Source organism: Ahaetulla prasina, chromosome 3 (genome assembly GCF_028640845.1).
Source record: "Ahaetulla prasina isolate Xishuangbanna chromosome 3, ASM2864084v1, whole genome shotgun sequence".
NCBI classification, from domain to species: domain Eukaryota; kingdom Metazoa; phylum Chordata; class Lepidosauria; order Squamata; family Colubridae; genus Ahaetulla; species Ahaetulla prasina.
Genome location: NC_080541.1, coordinates 176,895,591 through 176,921,501, shown reverse-complemented (window position 1 = coordinate 176,921,501; position 25,911 = coordinate 176,895,591). Strand labels below are relative to the sequence as shown.

Here is a 25,911-nt window from a genome sequence, read left to right as displayed (position 1 = left end):
GAGGGAGTTGTCCAGTAAATTGGAAGAGCTTATCTGGGTAAGTTAGAACCAAGATGCATAGCACAAGCGTGCATAGTCATTCTGCAAGACACGAGCTTTTGAGATAAAAATGTATTCATAATGGTTGGGCGAGAGACAGTGTCTTCTTCATTTTATCAAACATTAAAAAAAGAAGTTCCTGTAGATGTGGTTGGTGGGAAAGGGATCCTTCCTCACTTCTTTTTCTCTTCCCCAACAGGCTTGGTGTTTGGACCTGAGTTGCCGATGCTGTGCTCTCCTGATGCTGAACAGCCTGTGTCCAGAAGATGAGCAGATTGTTGGTGGGAGTGACCCTCGAGAGGATTTGCAAAGCTGTACTTCTCCTATGTTTACTGCACTTCCTTATCATCATGATTCTCTATTTTGATGTCTACGCCCAGCGCTTGGACTTTTTCAGCCGCTTCAACGTACGCAACTCTTCCCGCTCTCTGCCCTATGCCAATGTCTCTCGGCCTAATGGTACTGCTGGGCCTCTGGGCTCTGAGCTCCTGGCGCCAAGTATCAAGCCTGTTGGGACCAACAACACCATCACTGAGAAGCCCTTACCACCCTGCCCAGAGATGCCGCCTGGTCTTGGTGAGATTACAATTGAACCCTGCCTGGTTTGTATCTTGTCTTGAGTGAAAGCCTGCAGTGAGGATCCAGCATTATGGAGGTTGAGCTTATCATTGTTCTGCTTACCCCTGTTTTTCTTGAATTTCGGCATCTATTCTTGCTGAGAAATGATATTTGACTTCAGATGCAGGAAGGGAACTATAAGATAGAATCTGCACAGTGTTGCAAATGGAATTGGATAAATAATCCAATCCTGTCATTAGGATGCAATGGAAAATATGTGAGTTAAACCAAGAAGTGGTCACCTAATGATTTTATTTTTACCTTGGACACCCTTTTGTTCCCCATTTTAGCATTTCAGCTCTAAATTCTTGCCTGTCTACGTTTTTTGGCTGTCTCCCTTCCATAAAATTTTATTTGCTTTAATCTTTGCCAAAGTATATTAAAAATGTACAAGGCGGTGGTAAAACTGAATTAATTTCATCAGAGTTGTCTTTTAGATGTTTTTTTCTCGTGAACATAATCTTTCTCATTGCAGGGTTTGTGATATTCTCCCCATCCTTCTAGGAACTCAAAGCAGACAGCAAGTAGAGTTATCTTAGCGGGTTTTTTCTTCCAAGGGCTTCCCATATTTTCAAATAGGACTCAAAAAGCCATGCTAATAAGTCAGACTAATAAAATTTAGTAGACCGGTTGTAACTTTGATGATAAAACTGAGGTGTTTTCTAGTGCTTGTTGTAAGTATCTCTGTGGACGGATTGCAAATAATTAGGGAAATGTTTTAGCATCTGTGCAGATTGCAAAAATACTGTAATAGTGGCTGCTGATCCTCTGCTCAAAAGTACGTTGTCTTTTTAGTTTGGGAGGCCATAGCATTTCAGCTGCAGATAGTAGCCAGTGCTTGTACTGTACTTATCATCGCTAAATGGATGTGCCTTTATCAAATGGCTACTGTTCCTCTAGAATGAGATTACCACCCATCTGTAATCTCAAATTTGTTAACTGAACTTTCTCTCAAGGATATCAGAAACATTCAGGGGTTTATTCAGAAAAGATACTAAACTAGAACTTATAATGGAGAAGGATGGTAGTTTCTACTATTCTGATCACCCCAACTGGATCCTTTTGGGAGAAGATAAGGGGAAAATGTTTTTCTTCACTTATCTAGATTGAAGTGGTTGTACTTATTCATGCCTACTGCTGCTTTTATTGATAATCCTGCCCGGTTTGCAGGGCAGCTGTGAGTCATTGCTAAATGAAATGAACAAAATGTTAAAAAGTTATGATATTTTTGTAGTTACTTACCAAGTACATCCAAATTATATTAAAGTAACCAAAATATTGTTAAAATCCCCAAGGCATGTCACAACTTTTGAGCACCCTTAATGTTTGGAAATTGAAAGCTGAAAAATTTGACACGCCCTATATTGGGAGTTGGGTCACCTAGATAAAAGTATAGATACCAAGACCTATTTGGGCAAGTGGGTTAATTGTGCTCTTGACAGTTTGATGCCCCAATTATACATAAGGGAAATTTTCAGAATGTATATGCGCATCAAGTAGCATTGTATGCATCGTGACTTCATCACACAAATTACACGGTTTGAATTAGACATGACTGTCTGATGCAAATTCTGCAATCAGTGTCATTTGTGTATGATTAAATGATGATACGTATTATATCAGTGGCTTGAACTACACGCCTTAGTGCATTATATGTTTGGATTTTAAGTTCCTTTGCTGAGCTTTTCAGGACAGTAGCCTTTCATCTTGATTAACGGAAGTGGCAAGTTCATATTGAGAACTTGAGTGCTTCTTCTGGAGTTGGCTAACTGAAGCATTTCTAACAGAATCCCCTCTTCTTCTTCTTCTTCTTCTCCTTCTCCTCCTCCTTCTCCTCCTCCTCCTTTTCCTCCTCCTCTTCCTGTTCCTCTTCCTCCTCCTCCTCTTCCTCCTCCTCCTCCTCCTCCTGTTCTTCCTCTTCCTCCTCCTCTTCCTCTTCCTGTTCCCTCCTCCTCTTCCTCCTCCTCCTCCTCTTCTTCTTCTTCTTCTTCTTCTTCTTCTTCTTCTTCTTCTTCTTCTTCTTCTTCTTCTTCTTCTTCTTCTTCTTCTTCTTCTTCCTTCTCCTTCTCCTTCTCCTTCTTCTTCAGTGGGCCGACTCCTTATTGAATTTGGCTCTCCTATGAGCATGGAGAGAGTACAACGGGAGAACCCAGATGTTCAGGAGGGTGGCAAGTATTCACCCCTGGACTGTGTGCCTCGACAGAAAGTGGCCATCCTCATACCTTTCCGCCACCGTGAGCATCACCTCAAATACTGGCTCCACTACCTACACCCAATCCTACGACGTCAGAAGGTGTCCTATGGAATCTACATTATTAATCAGGTAAAGGTAGGGTAAAATATAGCTCTGTTCTAGCAGTCTGAGATAGTTAGAATAGAGTGGTGTCATATGAGGAAAAACCTGATTATGAAATTTGGCCTTGATCGAAATAGCCTTTCTATCTTAACCAGCAATAGAGCAGGACTTACTGGTCTCTGGCAGTTTGTAGCCTTGGAATAGTATTTGAGTATGACCTTGGGAGGCAGGGCAATGAGATACAGCCAAGGGAATGGTCAGCTAAAAGGCAGCTTAGTTTGCAACAGGAATATGGGCAGGGCAAGAGGCTCCTTTGTTTTTTGAGCTGTAAAATGATTGGGTGAGAAAAGTACTTTCAGACTTGAAACATTTTGTTAGTGTAACCTTACGATAAAGTGGATTAGTTTGTGTGATTGTGTTTCCTGCCTGCTCTGTTTAGTAAGGCTAATAGCCTTGATTTAATTACACACACACACACACACACACAACCTCTGGAAAGAGTCATTTATCCTAGTAGTTTCCTCAATTTATGGAGGACCTGAGAGAGAGGGAAAGTCGAAAAATGAATGTCAAAAAAAAGAAGGGGTGGTTGTGATTATTTCTGGCCCCACTGACATGTGGCTTCAAGGGAGTGGGGCTAGAAAGATTTTCCCAGTGATGAAGTAACAGTTTCCAACATACTGGGAAAGCAGTAGAATTACACTATGAGTTAGGGATGGTCATGATGTTTTATTTATAATCAAGTATGGAAAGCCAGGTTAAAGCTGTTGTCTGATATGATGACTGGTGAGGATTTAGAATCATACACAGAAATTAAATAATTGTAAATTTCTGTACAATGCAGAACATAATTAAGTTCAGGCCAAAAATATAATGTACCTATCATAGGGATATGTTGCTTGGGGTTACCCTGTCATTCATGATGTTTCCAAACAGTTTGGTGAAGACACGTTTAATCGAGCCAAGCTGTTGAATGTGGGCTTCCTGGAAGCCTTAAGAGATAATGAGAGCTATGACTGCTTCATATTCAGTGATGTTGATCTTGTGCCCATGGATGACCGGAATCTTTATCGCTGTTATGACCAGCCGCGTCACTTTGCTGTTGCCATGGATAAATTTGGTTTCCGGTGAGTAAATGGATTGGGAATTTCCTTGCCAAATGAATTCAAACTTTGATCTGGATTGAAATTTCACTATGCTATTGGCACAATATAGTATAACATACTCATAACTTCCCATCTGTTTCTTAATACATTTCAAAACCAGCTCTTTGGGATTTCATTCAGATGAAATTATTAACTGGAGCTTGCAGGTATATGTACTGGAGCACTCTGGTTATTCCTGAAATACCAGAGGCTCTTCAAAATTTTAAAACTCAAGCAAAAGAAGAAGCAGAATCTGGATTTGTTTTTCTTTATATATAAAATATAATTTATATTCACACTGCACACTTATTTATTTTATTTTTATTATTTTATTATTTAAATTTGTATACCGCCCTTCTCCCGAAGGACTCAGGGCGGTTCACAGCCAAGTAAAAATACATAATACACTATAAATACAATTAAAATACAATTAAAAAACTTATTAAATTGGCCAGAATTAAAATTTAGAAATAAAACCCATTAAAAACCCATAAACTTAAAAAACTAACCCAGTCCAGCGCAGGTGAATAAGTGAGTTTTAAGCTCGCGGCGAAAGGTTCGGAGGTCCGGAAGTTGACGAAGTCCTGGGGAGTTCGTTCCAGAGGCGGGAGCCCCACAGAAGGCCCTTCCTGGGCGTCGCCAGGCGACACTGTCGCGCCGGCGGCACCCTGAGAGTCCCTCTCTGTGAGAGCGCACAGGTCGGTGAGAGGTATTCGGTAGCAGCAGGCGGTCCCGTAAGTAACCCGGCCCTATGCCATGGGCGCTTTAAAGGCGTTCACCAACACCTTGAAGCGCACCGGAAGGCCACAGGTAGCCAGTGCAGCCTGCGCAGGATAGGTGTCACTCGGGAGCCACGAGGGCTCCCTCTATCACCAGCGCAGCTGCATTCTGGACTAACTGTAGCCTCCGGATGCCCCTCAAGGGAGCCCCATGTAGAGAGCATTGCAGTAGTCCAGGCGAGACGTCACAAGGGCGTGAGTGACTGTGCACAAGGCATCCCGGTCTAGAAAGGGGCGCAACTGGTGCACCAGGCGAACCTGGTGGAAAGCTCTCCTGGAGACGGCCGTCAAGTGGTCTTCAAAAGACAGCCGTTCATCCAGGAGAACGCCCAAATTGCGCACCCTCTCCATCGGGGCCAATGACTCGCTCCCGACAGTCAGCCGCGGACTCAGCTGACTGTACCGGGATGCCGGCATCCACAGCCACTCCGTCTTGGAGGGATTGAGCTTGAGCCTGTTTCTCCCCATCCAGACCCGTACGGCTTCCAAACACCGGGACAGCACTTCGATAGCTTCATTGGGGTGGCCCGGTGTGGAAAAGTACAGCTGGGTGTCATCAGCGTACAGCTGGTACCTCACACCGAAGCCACTGATGATCTCACCCAGCGGCTTCATATAGATGTTGAACAGACTTACATTCCTAAATCTGTCCCTTTCTGAAAATTCTGTTATCAGGCACGGATACATGCAAAATCTGTGTACTAGTTATGTAAAAACTTAGGCAGCAGTGCCTTGTGAATATTTCATATCGTAAGCCTTATTATTAAGTGTTTCCAAAACATTGCAAATAAGCAAGAAAAAAGGATACGATCTTGGATTTATCAGATAGAATCTGTGGAGTCCAATTAATATGATGAGAAATTGGACAGCATTTAGAGACAGCATGATATTGTGGGAACAATAAGTGACATAGTTCACATCACCCATACGGTTTAGAAATCGGGTCTTTATCTACAACAGGCTTTCCCTAGACCATCTAGCTCTATGCATCTGAACTTGTTTCTAGTTCAATTGATCCTCATCTCTCTTGCTACAGGTTACCATACTCTGGCTACTTTGGAGGAGTGTCTGGCCTAAGCAAGACACAGTTTCTTAAGATTAATGGCTTCCCTAATGAGTATTGGGGCTGGGGTGGAGAAGATGATGACATATTTAACAGGTATGTGAGAGATTTCAGTTGGGCTAAGCCAATCTAGTACTTGTTCTTCTATGGGTTGGTGGCATGAACTGTGTACTTCATTTTTCCATATAGCGCCATGATGGCAAACATATGGCACCCATGCCAGAAGTGGCACACAGTGCCCTCTATGATGGCATGTGAGCCCTCGCCCCAGTTCAGCTCTGCTGTGCATGAACGCCTCCCGCCAGCCAGCTGGTCTTTGGGTCTCTGCCGTGCATACGCGGGGGGGTGGGCCACATGCAAGGGGTGGGGCACAGATGCGCAGGGGGTGGTGTGCATGTGTGAGGGCCATGTGCACATTGCATTTTGGGGGTTTGGGCACGCATTTGCGTGCGCGCGCGGGTGCTTTGGGCACTCAGTCCGGAAAAGGTTAGCCATCACTGATATAGCATCTACAGCAGGGATCTCCAACCTGTCTGGTTCGGACTGGCGGAAGTGGTGGTGGGATGAGGGGAAAGAGGGGAATGGCCTCATGCGTGCACCGCTTTTACACATGCAGCTTCATGCATGCATGCATGTGCATGTGCACTCGCCCACCACTTTTGCAGCTCAGTTCCAAACGGGCTGCAGCCCAGCACAGGGCCATGGATCTGGGGTTGTGGATCTCTGATGTACAGGGAATATTTGGACTGATACGTTTGCTGGATGGGATGGTTCTGCAGTTATAGGTACTGATTTTTTTGTAATTACATTTTTATCCTTGATCAATTCATGAAAGCCAGGAATGTGGTGGGGAAGAATATTATTTCACATTTTTTAAAGGCTTGTTTGAAACTCTTTTGTTAACTATCCTGTCCTATATCGTTCTTTGCACAGGATCTCACTTAACGGCATGAAAGTATCACGTCCTGATGCTCGCATTGGGCGCTATCGCATGATCAAGCATGAGCGTGATCGGCACAATGAACCAAATCCCCAGCGGTAAGAATGTGTCTTTGTTAACTTTCTATTTAATCCTCATAACTTTCATCATACTCTCAATCCGCAGACTGCAAATCAATTTTCTGTTTCAAAAGTAACCTTCCAGACATCTATTGGGAGGTTGTGAGAAATAATCTTTCTCTTTATCAAAGGGAAGTAAATTACATGCTGTACACATTTTTAAGTTTCTCCTTGTAGCAGAGGAGTACAGACTATTTTGTGAGAAGAGGGTAAAGGCCATAGCCTTTGAAAACAAAGCTGAAGCCACAATTTAAAAATTAAGGAAACTAAGATAAAGAAGTGGGTGGGAAAAGGGAAAGGAAGTTGATTAAGTAATTAAATAAATAAAACCAATATTTAACCCTCTTATATTTAATAGTTCCCCCTTCTATCAACATTGAAAAATAGAATTTGCTGAAAACTTTGGAAGGAGGTACGAAGTTATATCCTTGAGTCTCAGATTGTACTTCCCTACTGTAACATGTCTCTGAGGGGAATTTTATGCTGTCCAGTCTTCTCTTTCCCATTCTACTCTCATTTGCCTCTCACTCCAATATATGTACATTTATCAATGATTAGATTAAAACTATAGTCTACTGATGCAGGAAAGGATAGGAGTGTTTGAACTGACTATAGAACAGGGGTCCCTAGCCCTGGTCCATAGCCCAGTACTGGGCTGTGGCCCATTGGGAACCGGGCTGTGCAAGTGGTGGGCAAATACATGAAGCTTCATTTGAGCATCTACGCGATTAGGTTTCACATGTAAAACAATCCCATCATATCACAGCTGCCGTCAGTCCATGGAGCTAGAAAGGTTGGGGACCACTGATGTAGAGAATAGGCAATGTGGGATAACTAGCATGGTATATATTTGATATTGATTTACATAGGTTACTCTTTGTTTATCTGATAAATGAGCCAGGACTGAATTCCTGTCAACCTTAATCTTTAAATATAATCAGTTTTCACTGTTCTCTTGCCAACCAATTCACTTTGAATTCCAATCAGAGTATGTAATTTGAGGAAGATTTTTGTATAACCTCTTCCTGAATGTTGTGGGCTCCATGGAGAGTTTTGGGTAGCGACTCTGTCTCCATGCGTTCAGATGATATAATTTAGTTTTGGCAGCCCTGTATAGAACTTACGGAATAATAAACGCATTATGGTGGAAATTACAGAGACTACTGCATCGTTCATTAATTTATGTAATGTTACGTTATGTAATGCAGTGATCAGAATCCCACCAAATGATGTAATGTTCTATTTAATCTTTTGTTCCATTCATTTGAGGGGTGGTTGTAACCTGTGCCAAAGTTAACTGTAAAATACCGGTGAAATATGAGGTTCTGTTTTGTTCTTGTGGCAGGTTCACCAAAATTCAGAATACCAAGGTGACCATGAAACGTGATGGCATTGGTTCACTGCAGTACCGCCTCGTGGAGATGTTTCGCCGTCCCATGTACACCAACGTAACTGTGGATATTGGTCGACCGCCGCCACGACCTTCTCGAGGTTGACTCTGCTGCTTGGCCCTGCCCATGGTCCCATGCATGAGGAGCAACACGGATCTCAGCCCTGACTGGTTCAGAGGACTGTGTCCTGACTTGGATGACCTGTCTGCCTTCTTCATGGGAAAAGGGGAAAGGCTCAGGACACACCTTTGTCTTGTCCTTGCCTTTGGCTGAAGACCAGCTCCTTAACACTAGTCAGTTCTCCGCAGTGCCCTTCAGATTGGAGAATGAATGTGTGTTACATGCTTGGTCCGGTGTTTCAATTTTGGGCAGAGCCAAGCTTCAATTGCTTAGGAAGGCCCTGAGAGCAGAGAAGCCTTGTGTAGGGCTTTGACCTTCCCTTTGTCTCTGGCAGAGTCCATCCTCTCCCTGAACTTTTTGCAAGGCTGTGTCCCTGAAAGATTCCAAGGGTACGTACAGTGGCTGCTCTTTGCTTCTTCTCACAGACTGAAGGACTACTGCCTTTTGAGCCTTTCTTCCAGGCATAGTTTGGTCTCACAATGACTGCCAGCTACCAAGGTGTAGAGATGGTTCACAATTGAGGAGAGCTCCATCGCCAGTAAAAGCTCTAATGGGTCTGGTCCACTGCCCACCTCCATTCATGGCTTGGTGCTGTCCCCTGCTGGATCCTGGATGCTTTTTTCTGACTCCAGTACACAGGGGTGTTTTATACAAATCCTCATTAGAATACTTGAGTGCTTCCTGGGTTAATGTATGTGTAGCCTGTCTGGCATGGTACAACAGGACTTTCTTCTTAGCTGTGATTTCTCTTTTTCCTTTCAGTGGAGCAGATTGGATGGGTAGTGAGGTGGTACCTTTTAGTAGGGTGGATAGATGGATGTATGGTTTGACATACCTTAAAGTGGACTTGCTCCTCACTTTCATAAGCACGCAGAACCTATAGCCATTGTTATAGAACGGAATAATGTGAAGATAGATTTCAGCCTGTTTTCCCTTCATCCACTACCATTCCAATTTCCACTCCTCAACCAATTCTAGCAGCCCTACAGTTTCTGCCAGGCATCCTGCCCTTAACCACTCATTCTTTTCTTTTCTTTTTTTTAATCAAACTACACTCGGTCACAGCCCTGATGGTATCTTGGTGGCAGTCCTACACCTAGTACTTGGAGCTAGGAAGCTGCTGGTGTTCCTTCATTCTGGTTATGGTGCCTGGCAAGTAGAATCACCTGCATCTGTCCACTTTGGGGTGACAACTGGGCCAGGCTGGAAGCCAGGCACCAGCATGTCAAATAGCCCGGGTGTTGGTGACTTTTGTACATTTGAATGTTTTGATCCCTTTTCAAGCCTATGGTGAATGCAACACTGGTCACTATGATCAGACTTTTGTATTCAGTAAAGTTTCAAAACTTGGAAACTTCTTGTGTCTAGAATTCTGTAGGAGACACTTGGGTTGGGAGAGCCCATATCATTCCCTTTATTAATCTAGTGTTCTCCAGACATGCCAGGACTTCAGTACTCAGAATTCTCAGCCTTTGACTATACTGGCTGACAATGTTGCTTGTTGAAGTTTGTGGAAGATACCAGATTGGACATTTCTCATCTGTGGTTTCTTTTCCTTTATTCTTCTTAGCAAGGCCAAATTTAAGACATTTCCAAAATGCATTGTAGTTTATCACACTAACTTGATTTTAGGGGGTAGAAACACAAGTAATTGGCCCAGGAAATTATGCGTATAGTTATAGAGGAAAGAGAAGCTGTTTTATAAGGATCCTTTATTGTCACATAGTCAAGGAGTACATGCAGACAAAGCTATTCAGTATAACACTGTACAAAAGAGCTGTCTTTTGAGTGGAATTGACTGGAATTCAGGGAGGGGAAGATAGGAAAGTCAAATCCTATATAAAATATATCGGAGATTGCTATTGGAAATGTGTTTGGGGAGCAGGGATGGAAAAGCTGTTGCCTTGCAGCTATTGCAGAAGTATATCACCCAGCAACCCCCTGCAGGAGTGTCATTGGCAAGGGATGATGGGAACTGTAGTGCAGTAGCAACTGAAGGGTCTTTTATAGAAGGTCTAGATAGGAGGAGTAGGGAACTGGACTCTGATCAGGGTCTAGGATAGGTAAATGTAGTTTGGAGTTGGCAGAAGAGCATCTGGTGGGGTTTCTTTGTAACTTAGCCCTTAAAGAGATTATGAGATGTGGTTAAAGGAACCACTTAATTTTTAAAGGGGTTAGGAATGGTGCCTATTTGGAACTCTGCATCCTGCCAGCTGCTCACATTTAGCTAAGCGGTTTCCTTCCCAGTAGCCAGCATCTTGGCCATCGTGACAGCGGCAGCGAATACAGGGACCGACCCAGACGCTATCTCCAGCGGGAATAATGTTGTGTTGGCTCCCATCTACATAACAATTTGGTCCTGTGGGAATAAAAGTATTTTCTCAATGTTTCACCAAGATTTACCATGAAGATAAGAGAAAACAACATAGGCCATCAGTCTGCTCTCACTTGGCCATTGACCCTCTAAATGTAGCTTGCATGCGTTATCAGAAACAAAATGGGTTTTCTATGTGGATGTGGCACAGAAAGGCAAATGCAAGTAATCCTCACTTCATGGCCACAAATGAGCCTGGAATTATGGTTGCTAAGTTGAGGTCATTAAGCAGATCACCATGTGACCTTGCTCGAGTTTACAACTGTTTTTATGATGCTCGCAAAATGAATCAGCACAGTCATTAAATGAACCGCAGGGCCATTATGCAAACCACATGGTCATTAAGCAAATCCATTTGCCTGTAATGGATATTTTTTGCCAGAAACCAGAAAAAAATCACAAACTGCAAAAAAATAAATAAATAGCAAATTGCAATTATACAATCACAGGATGCTGCAACCGGTTATAAATACAAGCCAGTTGTCAAGCATCCAAAATGTGATCATCTGACCACAATGTGTACCTGTGCAGCAGCCATACGTTTGAGGATGAGTTTGTCAAAACTGAACAATTGTGAGGACTGCCTGCATTCCCAGATTTTGAAACGTAAGTAAGAGTATAACTTTATAGTACTTATATTAGCCGCAGAAATCTAACTCATTCTTTACATTTTTGTTAGGGCACCCCTCAAAGAGGAAAGCAAGTGCCATAGCCCAGTGGTTACTTGGGGGTGGCACACCTTTCCCTTAATTACTCACCTTCCTTGCAGATGGGGCAGCAATGGCCTTTCTCATAGATGGGATTGACGCATGGTGGAGGGGCACAGTCTGCTACCAGGCAGCGGGCAATTCCATCCAAGTCACAAGTACACTGCTCGCATTCAGAAGGCTGTGGGGGTGGTGGGGGGGGGCAAACAAAGGTTGATCAATGGGCCACAGCAATTTGCAATCACTCCTCTATCTGCACAACAGCATTGGAAGAATTTATTCTCGAGCAGTGCCCATCCTGTGTAATACTTTGCAACGTGCATATTCTTACAGACTGGCACAAAACTTATTTTGAAGGTTATTTCTGCACTGTCATATTGCCATACTGCAAGGTTCTGGAAGATGCCTTCTGGGCAAGCCCGCCTCTTCTGTTTCTTCATTTTCTCACAACAATGACTCTCTTAGTCCTGTGCGAACAGTTCGCTATCACTGCAGTCACATAGTAAGTATTTGCAAGACATAATTAGTCCCCTTTAAACAAAAACTTGACAGAGGTCGCCTTTTTAGAGACAAACAGAATGACTGATTTCAGTATTGATCTCATGCTTAAGCAACTTCCTTTTTCCTTACTCACGCTTCCCTTTTCAGGTTCTGCTGAAGTCACTTCCAGAAAGAGTTTTTCTAAAAAGCATCAAGAATAAGATTCTGCCCTGTTGATACTGGGATCCTCCCAGCTGAAGAACCTCATATTTGTGCCCAAATCTGCCATAATAGTGCTACGGCAACAGATTTTTTTTAAAGGCAAATGTGTTATCCAAGCAAGTGGGATAAAGACATGCCCAAAAGATTTATTTGGCAGAGAGTTACTTCTCCATAAGATACATTTTGCAAGTATTTCCACATTTTTCTGCAATTTTGTAGCACTTGCAAACATTTTCATAGACTTCACAATACTAAGATGACACCATCAGAGGGCACCATCCATTCAGATTGGCTTCAGTTTTAGGAGAAATGCAAGCCTCCAATAGGATCTCTTGAGCTATTAGCCTCCAACCGCCACTTTTATATAGTAGGAAAAAAATAAATTTTCGTTTTGATTATGCATGTAAAGATTGTGGTATGGAATTTCAGATCAGGATGTACTATACACATCTACAGCAATGGAGGTGATGCCTTCCAGGAATCTTACGACAGGATTTGCACTTAAATATTCAACAAAGATGTTGCTGTTAATTTCAGTACATTATATCTCTAGTAGCAAAGCCTACCACTAGGGTTAGGAAAGCCAAACTAACGATAATAAATATAAATACGGTAAGTAACAATTAGCTTGACCCTATTCTCAATCCCCTTGTGCCCTTCCTGCCAGCTATCATATTTACTTAAAGATAAAATCCTCACATTATTCTTCGCTATATTAAATTCCTTCTCCATTGGACCGGCAAATGGTTATATAAACTCACACCTCTATTGAACTGTTGAAATCATTTTAGTTGGTCACATGGACATTATAGGCCAGTTGCCAAAAGACATGATCAGAATCATAAAACGAGGGGGGGGGAGAAAAAGACTTTTCTTTAATATAAGATGCTTTCCACAGCTTCTTAAAAATCCCCAAAGACTTTCCAGATCTGATTTGGCAAAAAGTTGCCCTATTCTGGTGTTGTAGACAAGCAAAGAATTTGTCCTTCCTAAATTGTCTTGTTGCTACTAAACATAATCACTTCAGCTAACCTCATTTAAAAAAAAAACTATTTGCCAACAACATTTTCACTTTTATACAAATTACTAAAATGAAACCAAACATGCAATATTGTACCCATCTTCTCTAAAAGGGCTGTTCATGCCTCACAAACGATGGGAGGAAGCACTCTCTTGTTTCAGCAAGCCTGGAAAAAAATGCCACTTTTTAAAGTGAATTAACTAATGAATTTAACACAGTTCTGTTGGCACAGACGGATGAAAAGGTTGCGGTTGCTCTAATGAATAGAGGGAGGTGCTTACTCATGAGATCCAAAGCACTTCTCTCAAATCATTTTCAAGTGCGCACAATCGTACTCATTAAGGAGTGAGAGAAGAAAATTAATAGGAGGGGGCATAATTATTTTTTGTAAACTAGGCTCCATCTGCTCACTGCAAAACATCTCTTAAGAACACTCAGCAAAATTGACAGCAAGGACATTATTTGCTCACTGTCCAGTTATGAGGATTGGCCTTTGCTTCATGGGAATGATTCATGTGATTCTCAGGCACAGGGAACCCAGGAGCAGAACAGGCTTTGATCTTCCACCCGCAACATCTTAGTCTAGATCTGTTTATTCAGCTATTGGTAACAACCTTTGCCCCTCCCTCGTTGCCCAGTTCCTTCTGGCCAGCAAGTTCTTTGGCCTGACAAGTCACCTCTTAAAATACATTACAAACCATTTCAGCAATTGCCAGAAAGAAGGTACCAACAGTGATTTAGTGTCCAGATTGAGAAATACTGTAGAGGATAGTTGAATAGACAGCAATTGTACTACAGGCAAAAAGTCCTAAAATTAAATATTGAAGTGCTTATTTTACTTTCATGCTGTCAAGACAGTTTGATTTTAAGACACCTCTTCATACCATTTCTAATCTAGTGCTTATCATCTGCCTCACTTTCTAATACCCTGTAAGACAGCTTTGCTGGCTGGGGGATTCTGGGAGTTGAAGTCCTCCAGGCTTCAAGTTGCCAAGGTTGGAGACCCCTGCTGTAGGACAATCCTCGAAGTAGCCATTCAGTTTCCATTGCTAGCCAACTATGCTCCACGAAAACCAAGTCTTGCCTCTGGACTGAACAAGTCAAGACTATATTGTTAGTGTCCCAGCTCGGATCTTCAACAGACCGAGGTACTTCTCAACCACTTTGCTTGTTAGCAGCTTTCACTTTTAGCCCTGGTTAAGGAGGTTCGCACACTCAGGGAGGCGGCCACCCGCCCCCCATCTCTGCCTGGCCTCGACATTGTTGCCTGGTGGTTTTTCACATACACACACACACACACACACACCGCGTCCGATTGCTTGCCTCACCTGGAAATGCTGCCCCAGGTCATAAGCCTGTCCTCGGTGCTCACAGCCGACGCGCTCGCAGCGCGGACAGCAGTCGCCCGGGTAGTGGCTGACGTGAATGCAGGCAGGCGGCAGAGCGGCGCAGTCGGTGCGGGCACAAGCTGCTCCTTCCGCCGTGCACTCGCACTGGATGCAGGGGTCGCTATCCAGGGAATACCACTCCCCTAGGAAGTACAGGCTGCCGTTGGCATCGCAAGTGCTGACTGGCCCCGCCAGCCCGGGCCGAGTCACCCTAGCCAGCAGCAACGCCAGGCTCAGCAAAGGAAAGGGCATCGCGAAACCCGCAACCCCCACGGCTGGGCAGAGCGGAGAAACGGCAGAGAAAGCCGCTTTTTCTCCAGGCGAAAGGATCCAGGCCGCGGCTGACAAGCAACCTGGCCGGCCCTGCGCTCCTTTGCCCTTTGTGAGGCCGGCCGCCCCGGAGTGAAACCCGAGCACCCCTTCCCCAAAAAGGGAGGGCGGAACCTCGGCGGCTGGGAGGGGCAGTTGCATTGCCCCCCTGCCTGCCTGCCTGCTTTGCCTGCCCGCCTTCACAGCCCCGGCGCTCCCCCCCCAAAACCCCCACCCTCCGAACTTCGCACCTCGAAGGATCGCGCTGCCTCCCGGCTCGGATGATGCCCCGGCGCCGCCTTTCCTTCGATGCTCCTTTAGGGTTCTGGGAAGGCGAACTGAGGACGAAACGTAGCAAGTGGCCGGATCGGATACCTTCCACCCTTTGCCAAAAAAAAAAAAAAAAGGCTGTTTCCGAGGGTGCTTGTCTGCACGCTGGGCTCGCGGCTGTTTCGGCCTTCTGGACGCGGCTCCTTTAAGAGGCGAGGTTTCCGAGGAACGAGGAGGCGGGGGGCGGTTACCATAGAGACAAGGAGTTGATGCTCCCGAGACCTCGCGCGGAAAGGTGAAGAATTGGGGGGGGGATGGAGGGAGCCCCCCCCTCCTCCCCGTGGCGCTGCGTGCAGAGGGCGTTGGTCAGTCTGCGGGCAAAAGAGGGGCGAGGAATTAAGTTGGCAGCGCCATCGAAGCTGGGCCCAGTGTAGGGGAGACTGCGGGGTTAGTTTGGCCAGGCAAACGATACCGGGATGAGCTGCTAAAAATGTTGGAGCTGGGGATAATGGGAAACAGGTGGGTTTGTTGGCTGCAGTGCAGGGGTTAGTGAAGTCTTCCCAAACTTTTTCATTTGTTGCCCCAAAATATTCTTTTTTTACCCAATGTAAGTAAAACGGTTTAAATGTTCTTGTGGTTAAAAGTAATGGCCTCGTTTGTTGCTATTCAAAGAAGAAGAAAAAAACCTCTTTTTAATCAAATGTAGGTAATTTACCCAGGTTTGGGAAGCACTGGATCTCTTAAATACATGTGTGTTTATGACTTTGAGGTATTGCTTAGTGGGTTCAGGGACTGTGACCTTGCCTTGTTGTGAATGATTAATACACAGAAATGGTTATTATGATGGCTGGTCACACCCTTAGATAGGATTTGGCAATTTTATCAGCATGTTGAGTGCTTCTCAAATATTTGGGATAGGCAGATTTTAATTATTAATAAAGCATAAAATGCAACATTAAGCCCAATAATAACAATAACAACAACAACAACAATAATATTTAAATTGTATTAGTTAAAGCTGCTTGTGAAGAAATGGAGATAAATTGCCAGGTGTCCTTGCATTGGGTGCCTGTCACCTGCTATTTAATCCATATATCTCCTTCTTTCCTCTAATGCATTAGAACTGGGAATTTCTATTGTTATCTTGGAATTGGACTCTGCCCCCATGTTCCCCTTGTCCAGTTTCTCCTGGGAGCCCTTGAAGCCAGTGCCATCGCTCTGGAGGATGATAGAAGAGCAGCTAGCACCCAGCGAGAGACTGGAAGTGAAGACTATTTTGGGAATTGATCTTGTGGACCACAGCTTGGAGCTTCATAATGAGGTTTGGAAGCAGAACTTCAGGCCAACTGTATGGTCTAAAAGTGTGGTTTATGCATTTTCCTATTGAAATAGTATGTATAGAAGGGCTACAAAAATCACCTCCTCATTTTGAATGGGTGTGGATGGTGTCTACCACATGTACCACCACATTAGGGTCCCCTGAGTTTTTGGCAAAGAGCTTAATTTAATAAAAACTTCATTGGTATTATGTATATGGAGCTGTGTTAATGTGAGGTGCTTTTTAACATGGGAACTGTAATCTGAATACTTTTGAAAGACTAGGTTGGGGAAAGATGCTGAAGGTACACATGTAGGACCCCACCAGCCAGTTTGGTCTAGTAACTAAGGCCTCAGGCTAGAAAGCAGGAGACCACAAATCCTGCCTTAGGCATGAAAGCAGCCAGAGTGACTTTAGACTTGTCACTCGCTCTCAGCCTAAATCACCTCACAGGGTTGTTGTGGAGAAAATAGTAGGAGAAAGGTCTGTTGGATATGCTCGCCACCTTGAGTTTTCTGTAAACATAAAAGAGGTGAAGTACAAATAAAAATTAAAAAAAAGTGAGGAGACTAGACATTTCATTTGTCATTTAGTATATGCCACATGGAACAAAGATCTCTTCAATCAGAGCCATCTGGATGCTATTTAGCAATGTGAACTGATTAACATTGATATACTTGGCTGAAGTATCTATAATGTTTTGCCAGTATTATATTTTATACTTGTGGTTCCCTACACTTCATTTCAGCAGTCTGTGCAAAGTTACTGTAGAGGGCCACATCAGGGTTGTGTTAGACCTCGGCGGGCCGGGGTGGGTGTGGCCAGCATGACATCACTCATGTCAGGGGTGCCTGTGGTGGCCTGAGTGCTCTGCCATGAAAATAGGCTCCTGGGCCCCATTTTCTTTCGTGACAGCCTCCTGCAGCCCTCTGACAGCAAAAATGGAGCTTGGGGAGGTATGTGTGGCGCCCGTGAGCCAGTTCTAAGCACCCCATGGGCTAGATCCGGCCCATGCACCTTGAGTTTGACACCCCTGCTGTAGACTGTTGAGTTCTGGAGAAAACATCTCTCTTTTCAGTGCTTTTGAAATACAAACATATCGTCATTTTGGGAAAAGTTCACAGTTATAATGTGAACTTTTATATAAGAACTGCAGAGCCTACCCTCCATTAGAGGTAGCCCAAATAGGAGGATTATGACTTCAATTATTTCTCCCTCCAGTGATCAAATTTTGGTCTCAAACAATAGCATGCATATATTCATTATTTTATTGTTCAAGTTTGCTGTTTGCTGTTGTTGTTTGTTTTTGCTTTTTTTGGCCAGTTCAATCTGGATTTCCCAACTCCTTTCAAAGTCTAGTTTAGATCCTGTAAGGGAAATTTATCTGCTCTGAGAAAGCCAGATTGTAAAAGTGAATTGATGTATTGACTTCTCTCTCATCTGCAAGTTTCCCTTTTGACTCATGTCAGCTGGCTTCTAACACTTGGCTAGAGTCCCTAATCCCTGCTATTTCAAGCCCTTTGTTCTACTCCAGTCATTCACACCCTTTATTCAGCCTGGGGCAAAGAACAATAAACATTCCAAAATGTTCTTTCTCATGCTAATGGATTTACTTCTCTCTGCATGGATTAGTTAAAATCTACTATGCATGTAAAAATAAAGAAAGTAGAATAAATAACAGAATAAAGATATTACTGGAATGTTTGTGGAAGTGCTGTGGATTGACCCCAGAGACTGGTTTATCCAGCTAGCCTTCGGAAGTCTGGCCTGATTCAAAGGCACCTAATTCCCTGCCTACCAAGATTAACTGGTGTGCTTTTCTGTCTATATCTTCCTGGGGTCCATGACTCCAAAGCATCAGAATTTCTATTGCAATAGTAACTCACCATCCCTTTTGAGGCTTCTTATCTACCTTTCTATTTCCTTTTAATTTCAAGATGTCACGTGGCACAAGGAATACCTAATTTCACTGCCCTGCTTTTGTCCCCAGTCGGGACAGCTGAGAAGTTGTTCAGTAAAGTACTGTATTTTTGGAGTATAAGACGCACTCCCCCCCCCATAAAAGAGGGTGAAATTTTGGGTGCATCTTATACACTGAATGTAACTTTGCCCGTGGTTAGGGCAGCCCCCACCCGTCAGCCATTTTCAGCCTCCGTGTGTCGCGTTTTTGGCCTCTAGACCTGTTCCAGGCTGCAGGGATCACCATAGCACATTGCCGCCTCTATGCGTTGCGTTTTTGATCTCTGTCATCGCGTTTTTGGCCTCCGAATGCTCCATTTTAGACCCATTCCAGGCTGCAAGAATGGCCACAGCACATCACCAATTGCCGCCTTCATGCATTGTGTTTTCAGCCTCCACGCATTGCGTTTTTGGCCTCTGCACACCCCATTTTTGGCCTCTGTGCATCATGTTTTTAGGCGGTTCCAGGTGGTGGGGATCGGGGGCAGCGATCCCCACTGACTGGAACTGTCCGAAAATGTGTTGCGCAGAGGTGTGCTAAGTGTGCTAAGTCTTGTAGTTGCATCTGCTTTTGTTCCCTCACTTTTGTCTTTAGTTTTTGCTTTTAAAAACATTTTTCTTTTAAATTAATTTCCTCTTTTCATATGGTGCTGCTGTCTTAAGGGATTTTTTTCCCCCTTGGCGTATGTTTTCAATCCATAGATCTCTGTTGTATGAGCAGGATGTTTTTCTTTTTTGAATTTCAAAAGATTTATAGAAAATGAATTGTTTCTGTGTCTGTTTTGAAATTGATACATGTAAAGGAAGTAGAGTATGGGGGCATATGAGAGAGCCCTTGGAAAAGAAGGGTGAAAAGGTACAAGAAATAGCCAACTGAGATGATGAGTAGCACAAGTGAGATGAGGAAGCAATAATTATAGAAGGTAGCTCACACAAAGAGAAATAAAAGGGAAGGACAAGCAAGATAAAATATCTATTGCAGTCTTCCCCTTTGTGATATCTCCTAAAATAGGATGGGCAACAGTTATTATTTTGAGACAAATGACAACCACCATGAGCTGTGGCCAAACGTAGCTGGATGTACATGTTTAGAGAAGAGTGGTACAAAGTGATAGCACACTAAGGAAACTTGCTGGAAAATTTGGAGTCAGTTTTATTTTCAAACTAAGACATTGAGCTGGTCCTGGGATTTAAATCCATCATCAGCCACAAAAGTTCCTAGGTGACTTTGAACCTAGTCCACCCAATCTTACTGGATTATTGTGGGGAAATATAGGAGGAGAGAGCACTGCTTTGAGGTTGTGAAGAAAAAGTAGGATATCACATAAATGATTGATTTTGACATTTTGTAAATGCATCAGATATTTCTAGAACCTCCATAACCATTTTTACCAATTTTGCAGCCTACCTAACATGTAGGTTTGTTTCATTGTATTGAAGATTATTCAAGACTGAATCTGAACCCCAATCCAGATTTGATCTTGCAACATTATTTTGGGAAGCATATATTTGCCTTCATTTATGAAGATTATCCAAGCTACATGATGACTTAGTCTTTCAAACAAAAGGGAGAGTTTCTGCATGATGTTATTATCTTGCTCAATTTAGTTTATGAATCTTTGAACAAAGAAGCATCTGGAATGTAGCAGGAATGCTACAACTGTAGTTTTCAGGTGTGTAACTATTTTTCATTATTTGGGCACGTGATGGAAGGGCATGGAAAGATTAACAAGTGACCTTCTTGGGATTTGTATCATGCAACTCTAAATATTTTGGGGTATGCCGGATGTACACAGTCAAGCTTCCTCCCTCTTTGCAGGTAAAGATTCTCTTGGAATTCTATCAAGAGCTGCAGTTGGACCATTTTGAGCAAAGACCCAATAACTGCATCTTGCTGGCTGCTCCTTCCCACCTGAAAGAACTAGTAAGAGAGGAGATTCGCTTACTCCTGGTTGACTTGCAGCAAAAGGCTTTGCAGGAGGGAAGGTACTGATGAAAATGAAATGCTTCAAAATGAAGGTCTAACAACCTGTTCACAAGTTCTAAAATATTGCAAGCTGAACTATAAATTAATGTCTGCAGCCTTTTTAGAAAGAAAGAAGCTGTAAATCTCTAACTCAAGAGCCTGTGGACCAGGCTATATAAAGCTTCCAAATTCCTCGTGATTCAAATTCCCCAGAAATTATACTGTCAAACTTTATGGGCAAGAAAGGTGTTATTTCCACACTTCTTTTGTAGTGATGATGGGGAAAAATAGAGAAACTTTCCCCCTAGTTCTAACTAGGCATTTCCTGATGCATAGAACTTACACCTCACTTCTGTCTCCACCCCCCCAACCCCCCCATGTATGCAGACATCTCACAACAGCACAACTCCAAACATTCAGTTCTTTCGTTTCTCTAGTGTGTATGATCCACGATCCATATACTGAGCCTAGGATTATGTCCCCTCTCTCTCCAAATTCAAAAGAGGGATTCATCTGAATGAGGACCAGTATCAACATCAGCAAAGGGACTCTTGGCCAGATATTTGCCTCCTAATTTGTTGCCGTATAAATAACAGAAAGGGCACTTAGGACAATTAAAATAGACTGGACAGCAAGGAAAATATTTTTCTTCCCAATATTTCAGTTACACACTGGAAACACATTTGTTTTATTACCCCTTCAGGGTTTTCTTCACTATTTATTGTTTCTTTACAACTTACATTGTTTTTATTGTTTCCTAGTATGATTTGATTGCTTATTAGTATCCTATGTCTATCACTAAGTGTTGTATCTTATGATTCTTGATGAATATATTTAATTTTTTCATTATGTACACTGAGAGCATATGCACCAAAGACATTCCCTGTGTGTCCAATCACACTTGGCTAATAAACAATTCTATTCTATTTAGTCCTTGTTGTCTCTTGGGCCCAGCCTTGTGTAGTTTGGTTAGAAGAGTTCCTCTCACATTATCTTTAGCCATGATGGTGCAGTGGTTAGAAGGTAGTATTACAGGCTGACTCTGCCCACTGCCAAGAGTTTGATCCTGACCGGTTCAGCCTTCCATCCTTCCAAGGTCAGTAAAATGAGGACCTAGATTGTTGGGGGCAATATGCTGATTCTTTAGAGAGGGTTGTAAAGCACCATGAAGTGGTATAAGTGCTATTGTTATTGCTATTCATATTATTAAGTGGGTTTAAGCCATGGTTCCTTTCATACTATGGATAGGGGTAAAGAAGGGCCTTTTGGTCAAACTTGCTTTTTCTTTTAGTCTAAGGATGTTTACCTAGATGATTTTCATTTCATATTCCAACAAGTTTATGGTTTCAGTCCTTGAATGTAAGAGATGGGTGGCCTATTCATGACTCCGTTAATTTGAAGATTGAAGCTAGGTCTTTGTCTCATGCCAGCTTCTTATTGCAGGGACCATGACTTTGCCATTGCTAAATACAACACACATGTGATCAACTTTGCTTTCAAGACAAATGCTGGAAGTAATCGGCCATCATCTGGGAGCAACAATCTCATCAGGTATGACTCAAAAGTAAACTTTATTCAGCTGTCTTGTATATTACATATCTTATTGTAATGTGCTAACTCATATATACATCTGTTTCTTTCCCTTTTTTAGATTCTTTGGCGGAGGGATAGATATATTATTTTGTACATTATATTTTTTTCATTTTCTTCCTAGTTATGTTTATATGATATGGGAGAGGAAAGAAGGAGGGAGACACAGATAAATAAGTGTCCCATTAGACTTATTTTTGATAAATATAATTAAGATTTAATTAATAGTACCTAAGTATGTATCAACATATAAGGGATGTTTGCCTAGGTCCAATATTTTGACCTGTTGGTAACTGTAGTTTTTCGGAGTTTGGATATTGGTGCAAAAACTGGCCATGAATGGCCTTTTTGTTCATTTACTGCTGGAACTGAAATGCATGCTGTGTTAGGCGGCTCAACCACTGCTCTGTAATCTCCATAGAGGAGAGAGAGTTCAGGACATTTACAGATATGCCATGAAAGTTACTCCAACCAAATTCTGCTTCCCATTCCTGATCTGAGTTGCTTCGTGCCAGAATGTCTAATTGTGGACTTGGAATTTTGCCTGGCTGAAGGAAAAGCTGGTCTTTCTTAAATTGTATGGCATTTGTTTTAATCCCATTTCTGTTTTCTTAGGTCATTGTCCTGTAGCAGCATAAATGATTTGGAATCATATTCCGATAAACTGAATATAGCTCAGATCGGCGAAATAACCTCTAGACTTAGGCAAGTTTGCACACCTCTTTTTTGCTTTATATTTTTCTTCTAGGAACAGTTATTAGAAGCAAGGAGTGTAAGAGGACTCGCAAGGGAATTAAACAGAATTGCCAGTGGTAAATAATGGACTGGCTTATCAGAAATAGGAGTGCTTGGGGCAGCAGAGCATAAAAATACATGCCCAACAATTTATATTCAGAATTTCTTCCTCTGTTCCCTATCGAATAACCTGCATCATACTCATGAAAGCAAGGAGGAGAACAGGGAAATATGCAAGCATCTCATTCTGATTTCCTCTGCCGGCATGTGTGTTATATGTCTTCTTCTGTGTGAATGAAGTGAATGGATCAGTTGTCGCAGAAGAGTTTTTGAGCACCAATTCAATAAGAACTTTTAAACTGGGAAATCTTAGTGAAACAGGCCTACTACACTTGCTCCTCACGGCATTGTGTTAGCTTCTGCCTTGAAATCTTGGCCTGAATGTATCTGAGCTGCCATTTCTTTCCCTCTTTGAAGAGGCAGACTATGCAACCTGTCTCATTGCATTATGGGATGCAAAAATGTGCTTTTCAGGAAAAAGGATCATGAAGCTGACACCTCACGAAACATTTCTAGGAAGTGGATATAGGAATGAAAGGGGTCCTAGTTGCAAAGAATCCAGCAAGAAACAGTTTACTGCTGAGGGGTTTGGGAAATTTTGAACCAGAATGCTAACAGAGGAACAGACCCTATTAAGGTTAGGAGTGCTTGTGAATTTTCTTATTGAGTGCTTTAGTTAGGCACCTCCCTAACTTGGATTTCACATCATCCCTAACCCACTGAATTCCTACTGTAAAAAGTAGCTGACATCCGGTCTTCTAATTTAGTTTTGAAGCTAGCTTCTATAACGGAAAAGAAACAAAAATTGGAGGAACCCATGGAAGTCTCACACTCAATATCTGCAGTTAGTGATTGCTTACTTTCTCCCAAATCTCATATTCTGTCAATCTTTATTGACATTTTTATCTAGGACTTTGCTAGAGGATGAATGCCATGCTCTGGAAAGATACATTACACATATACAGGTAAGGACTGTATCTCTGCTTTCCCAGAGCTTCTAGACTCTTGCACTTCTAAAAGTCCAATTCAGATTTTGGTCATGGGTTTATGAGGCTGCTTTGTACACTGGTGTAGTTAAACCTCACTCTCAACTTGCTCTTCATTTAGAATATCCAAAGTGATCCAGTGATCACCTCTGATTTGGGAGCTTATCCTATGAAGTACTCACAGCCCTACGGCTACAGCATTTAGGTTTTTCAAGGAGGGAGTATTATGTAATGAAGATATTTGACTTTTATCTCAGCTTTGTAACTAACTAGCTGCCAGTTCCTCTCATCTTTTCTAATCTGAAGGTGATAATGGATGAGGGCTGAGAGATGCAGAGTAGGAGAGGTCGATGGCATTTTTGGTGTGCAAATGTCATTGCTTTGGATGCAAAGTTGCTACAACACCACCCCCTACTGTTTCTCTCTGCTCTTCTGAACCAATTTTGCTCTGTGCTCTTTGCACAGGTATTCTGGGTAATATTGCCACAAAGACATAGGAATGCAGAACGTTAACACAGGTTATTTTTCAGGGAAAAGGAAACGTAATCTCTTTGACTGAAGGGACTGGGTGTGTATTGCTCATCTAAAATAGCTTTCTGTAGTGATAGGGGCATATAAGAAGTGGGGGGAAGTGAAATATACTTCTGTGTACAGAGCTGTCAATGTATAAACTTTTTTGGGAAAGACAGGTATTCCTCTGGGGATTTACAAAGGAGCATGACTTCGACATTTCAGCCTCTTTTCAAAAATTTTCTTTTGATTTACAGAACCAACTAGAGGAGGTGCATCAGCATGCTACTGAGCTGCAAGACAAAATGCATGAACCCACCATGGCTGGTATGCAAAACTCTCATCTCATGCCTTTATTTAGAATTAGACTGGGGATTGGAAAAGAGGGTTTTTCTAGTATAGACAGTATAAATAATTGGGCATAGTTTATTTCTAAGTACTAGTCCCCTAACTATGTTGTTCCTGGGCTTGTTGCTTCTCCATCTTGAAGTAATCTTCTGTCCACAGAACTACAGGAAGAGAAACGTGTCATGGAACGGGATTTGCAATTGAGCCTGCCCAAGTCACGTCCTAGGCCTCCTTCCCCGATGTCGAACCAGCTTGGGAATAGCACCCATTTGTCTCAGCTCAGGTAGTATGAAAATGCTTGCAAGCTACAATACTAAGAAGAGGTGGAAAGAGCAAAAGCCTTATAGGAAGAGTGAAAAACTTAATTCAGCCTTGATTTATTATTACTCTATCTCCAGAATGTTGAAGTAACATTTTTGGAATTTGTTCAATCCACTTTAGTGGAGTTTGGAGATCCATAAACTCTTCTGCAATGATTCAAATTCCTGCAATTTTGTTACTTTTGATGGAAAGATGCTTAAATAAAACCTTTTGTATCACACAACTCCTTCTCTTTATTTCACAGCCATCCAAGAGGCTTAGTGAAAGGGCCAGGATTTGGACAGATCAATCCTGCTTCTAATGAGATTCCTTCACCAGATCCCAGGGATCAGATTTCTCTACTCTGCTATCGGCCATCATCCCGATGGAGCCATTTGACAAGAACCCCTTTGGGATGGATGCAGCAAAAGAGTGAGGATTCTAACCAGGCAAGGAAGGACAGTGACATTAAGTTGCCTACAACATTGGGACATCCAACTGCTTCAGTACATAGATCAGCATCAGCATCAGGCTGGGAACCTGCTTTTCTTCCCATGCCTCCTACAGAACCTTGTCCTCCATCTCGCTTTTGTCCCCGTATTAGATTGTTGCAGTGTAAAGGGCCAAGCTAAGAAAAATAGAACTTCCTCTTCCTCTTGACATCTCACCCCTTGCTCTGTGGCAACAGTGCCCATTGAAACCGTATGCTGCTGTCCCCTACGCTTGAAATGGGCTTAATGTTGGCTGCTGCTGTCTTTGCTCATTCTTATGTTCAAATTCATGGATTCCAAAGAAAGTAACAAGGCCATGCTAAATAGCCCTTCTTCTGTACAGATAAGTGTCCTGGGAGTGCAGCAG

General features: G+C 42.8%; 3 protein-coding genes across 9 annotated transcripts in view; 2 read left to right on the top strand and 1 right to left on the bottom strand.

Annotated features, from left to right (window-relative positions):
- Positions 1 to 9,864, top strand: part of B4GALT2 (beta-1,4-galactosyltransferase 2) — a 19,996-nt gene extending 10,132 nt beyond the window's left edge. Inside the window, exons 2-8 of one of the 2 annotated variants that reach the window (XM_058174683.1) lie at positions 239 to 615; positions 2,745 to 2,980; positions 3,890 to 4,080; positions 5,914 to 6,036; positions 6,874 to 6,978; positions 7,358 to 7,411; positions 8,345 to 8,481. In XM_058174683.1, coding sequence (XP_058030666.1) covers positions 306 to 615; positions 2,745 to 2,980; positions 3,890 to 4,080; positions 5,914 to 6,036; positions 6,874 to 6,978; positions 7,358 to 7,379 — 987 coding nt within the window. In that variant the 5' untranslated portion in view covers positions 239 to 305 and the 3' untranslated portion in view covers positions 7,380 to 7,411; positions 8,345 to 8,481. Of the gene's footprint in view, positions 1 to 238; positions 616 to 2,744; positions 2,981 to 3,889; positions 4,081 to 5,913; positions 6,037 to 6,873; positions 6,979 to 7,357; positions 7,412 to 8,344 lie in introns of both variants that reach the window. The other variant, XM_058174682.1, reaches the window with a different exon arrangement.
- Positions 9,865 to 10,010: 146 nt separating this feature from the next.
- Positions 10,011 to 15,202, bottom strand: LOC131194081 (von Willebrand factor C domain-containing protein 2-like). The gene is made up of 3 exons (XM_058174684.1): positions 14,643 to 15,202; positions 11,643 to 11,772; positions 10,011 to 10,869 (listed from the first exon to the last, which is right to left on the bottom strand). The coding sequence occupies exons 1-3, from the start codon at positions 15,171 to 15,173 to the stop codon at positions 10,685 to 10,687; spliced, it is 846 nt and encodes a 281-aa protein (XP_058030667.1). The 5' UTR covers positions 15,174 to 15,202; the 3' UTR covers positions 10,011 to 10,684.
- Positions 10,888 to 25,892, top strand: CCDC24 (coiled-coil domain containing 24). Of its 6 annotated transcripts, none has more exons than XM_058174675.1 (9): positions 10,888 to 11,490; positions 16,403 to 16,602; positions 20,378 to 20,544; positions 21,968 to 22,075; positions 22,730 to 22,819; positions 23,820 to 23,874; positions 24,663 to 24,732; positions 24,913 to 25,036; positions 25,319 to 25,892. In XM_058174675.1, exons 1-9 carry the CDS (start codon positions 11,400 to 11,402, stop codon positions 25,683 to 25,685), a joined length of 1,272 nt encoding a protein of 423 aa, XP_058030658.1. In that variant the 5' UTR covers positions 10,888 to 11,399; the 3' UTR covers positions 25,686 to 25,892. The 6 variants fall into 6 exon arrangements, with proteins under 6 accessions (XP_058030658.1, XP_058030664.1, XP_058030660.1 ...); XM_058174681.1 differs by lacking the exon at positions 10,888 to 11,490 and adding an exon at positions 11,785 to 12,905; XM_058174677.1 differs by lacking the exon at positions 10,888 to 11,490 and adding an exon at positions 15,264 to 15,576 and having other exon boundaries at positions 16,464 to 16,602.
- The last annotated feature ends 19 nt before the right edge of the window (positions 25,893 to 25,911 follow it).